The 2,472-nt window shown below is 71.2% G+C and overlaps 2 protein-coding genes across 2 annotated transcripts in view; both read left to right on the forward strand.

Moving 5' to 3' along the window:
• Positions 1 to 1,734, forward strand: H696_03322 (hypothetical protein). Its single transcript, XM_009497180.1, has 4 exons — positions 1 to 112; positions 219 to 316; positions 451 to 627; positions 724 to 1,734. The coding sequence occupies exons 1-4, from the start codon at positions 78 to 80 to the stop codon at positions 1,485 to 1,487; spliced, it is 1,074 nt and encodes a 357-aa protein (XP_009495455.1). The 5' UTR covers positions 1 to 77; the 3' UTR covers positions 1,488 to 1,734.
• A 302-nt stretch (positions 1,735 to 2,036) lies between these two features.
• Positions 2,037 to 2,472, forward strand: part of H696_03323 (hypothetical protein) — a gene marked incomplete at both ends in the record, with an annotated part of 6,203 nt that continues 5,767 nt past the window's right edge. Inside the window, one exon of the mRNA XM_009497181.1 lies at positions 2,037 to 2,297. Within this exon, the coding sequence (XP_009495456.1) occupies positions 2,037 to 2,297 (261 nt within the window). The remainder of the gene's footprint in view (positions 2,298 to 2,472) is intronic.

Consider the following 2,472-nt stretch of genomic DNA (forward strand, 5'->3'; position numbering starts at 1 on the left):
CCCCGCCTCTCTCTTCGCTCGCGCTTTCCCCCCTCTCTTTCCTTTTTCGGCCCCTCCCCCCACACTCCATCTCGAGCATGTCCGTCGGTAGGCTCCGGTTCAAGGGTGACAAGTGCGTTTGCCTCGCCCCACATCCCCCTTCATGGTGCCGATCTCGTCGGGTTTCCCTCCCCCACAGCCACTGATGCCTATCCTCTGTCCCCGGGAACACACCGCAGGAAAGCCCGCAAGGCCAAAGACCGCGAGGGCGATGGCCCTCCGGGCGCCGCGCCGACCCGCAAGTCCAAGCGTCCGGATGAGGACGAGTCGGTAGAGGGTACATGCCGCCGCCGCCGCCGCCGCCCCCCCCCCCCCACACACACACACACACTGCCCCTTGCCATCTCCTCCTCGCCGCTAATCTCCCCTGCCCTGCTCCCTTCCCCTCGCCCTGCCCGGCGTGCCACCTAGGCTGGGTCCCGGCCGAGCGCCTGGAGGACCTCGGGGGCCCGATCTACCTGGTGCACTACCGGTCATCCGGGTCCGGCCTTGCGGAGCGCCTCTGCCTGGCCGTGGACGAGGACGACTCGATTGTCCTGAAGCGCGCCATCCCGCTGCCGGATGGAAGTGACGAGCCGGATGATGTTTGTACGAGCTGCCGCCCTTGCCCACCAAGCGCCCCGGGAGCTCATGCCCCATGCGCCCCGCCACATCACACGGGTCCCTAACATGCGCCCACCCCAGCCAAGGTCTTTGTGGCCATGAGCATGTCCCCGGGGACGGTCCTGCTGAAGTCCAGCCGCGGGCGCTACCTGACCCCGGTGCTGGAGCGCTCGCGCTCGGGCGACGCGGATACCTTCTCCGGCGTGGCGGCCGATGCCGATGCCGCCGGCTCGCTGCAAGAATGGCGCCCCCTTTTCATGGACAACCCCACTACCGTAGATGGGGATGACGCCGGCGCGGGTGCCGGCGCAGCCGGCTCCGGCGGGGTCAGTCGCTTCTCCGATCGCGTGCTCGTCCTGCGCGGTGGCGATTCGGCCGCCCGGTGCCTGGCGGTCGATAGCCGGGCCTTGCGCGCTCGGCTGGCCCCCTCGCCGCTGGTGCTGCAGGCGTCCGACGATGAGCCCGCCGGGGCCGGCGACCTGCGCGCCGCCCTGGATGACGTCCTCTTCCGGCCGTATGTGCAGGCCCCGCGCCGGGCGGCTCTGCGCCGCCGCGCGCGTCTCATCGCCGAGGGCGTCCTCACCGAGGCCATGTCCGAGGCCGACCTGCAGAGCTCGCTCGGCGCGGCCGGCGCCACCGGCGCCGGAGCCGGGCTCCTGCAATTCGAGCAGGACAGCCTGCGCAAGAGCCAGAGCCGCGGCGCGGTCCTCGGGCCCTCCTTCACCTCGGCCGCCGAGCAGCGCCAGTCGTCGCGCGAGCTGCGCAAGGCCCAAAAGGCTGGCCGCCTGGCCGAGGCCCTCCTCGACCGGCGGTCCAAAGCCAAGTCCGACCGGTTCTGCATGTGAGGCGCCGATCGCGCCGATCGGCCCCCACGTGACCGGCCCGCTGGGGCGTACCGCCCCCGGCCCCTGTGTCTTCTGCTGCAGCCGCTCGGCCTCCGCCTGCCTCCCCTGCTTTTGCCCCCTTGCGTGGGGACGTGCCTGACATTCCCCCCCCCGGCCGGGGGAGAGGAGGGCGGCTGGGCGCGGCGCGAGCCGGCGGGGCCCGGCCGACATCGATAAAATAAAAAACAGTAATACCCCCCCCCCCCCATGGAGATCGGCTTTCCTGCGTGTTCGGATGGGCGGGTGGCGGCCGAGTTCCCCATGCTTTGTGTGCCCTTGGGCGGGCGAAGAAGGGCAGCCAGCAAAACGCGGGCACACAGCCCCCCCCCCCCCTGCGAAGACTGCCCGCCACGAGCATCCCCCACCCATCCCTCCCCCTCTTGCCTCCTGCGCCGGTGGTGTCCTTTTTGCCTGGGCGTGCGGCTGCCATTTCCCTCCTCCCCTCCGCCCTCGCCACGCTCCCCTCTCGCGGCACAGAGGCCTGCCCATCTGCGTGTGTGCCTGCACACCATGGCCGACTCTCGGCGGAAGCGGCTGCGTGCGGCGGTCCGCCTGCCGGACGGCAGCTACGTCTCGGCGGCCACAGCCTACTCGACCCTGGCCGTGGACTCGGCGCTCGTGTCGCCATACGCCTTCCCGGCACCCGGGTCGGCGCCCAGCGAGGCCCCGGCAATCGGGGGATCGCGCTTCGAGCAGGACCTCGCCGATGTGGACTTCTTTGGCCAGGCCACTCCGGTCGGCATCCGGTCCAGCTCGCGGGCCCGTGTGCTGGTACGCCACGCTTTCTCGCGCGACGCCGGGCCTGCTGCCGGCACCCTCGACATTGGCCCCCGCCTCCCTCTAACGCCCTGCCACCTCCAGATTGTCGGGCCCCCGCAGTCCGGCAAAAAGTCCCTCGTCCGAGCATTGCTGGCTCTCGGCCCGGTGGCCCCCTGCCCTCTGGACG

Source organism: Fonticula alba (genome assembly GCF_000388065.1).
Source record: "Fonticula alba strain ATCC 38817 unplaced genomic scaffold supercont2.5, whole genome shotgun sequence".
Lineage (NCBI taxonomy): Eukaryota > Rotosphaerida > Fonticulaceae > Fonticula > Fonticula alba.

Coding starts and splice junctions, on each gene's coding strand:
- H696_03322 (XM_009497180.1), top strand. CDS start 78: ATGTCCGTCGGTAGGCTCCGGTTCAAGGGTGACAA. Junction 317..450: donor TGAGGACGAGTCGGTAGAGG/GTACATGCCGCC, acceptor CGTGCCACCTAG/GCTGGGTCCCGGCCGAGCGC. Junction 628..723: donor TGACGAGCCGGATGATGTTT/GTACGAGCTGCC, acceptor CGCCCACCCCAG/CCAAGGTCTTTGTGGCCATG.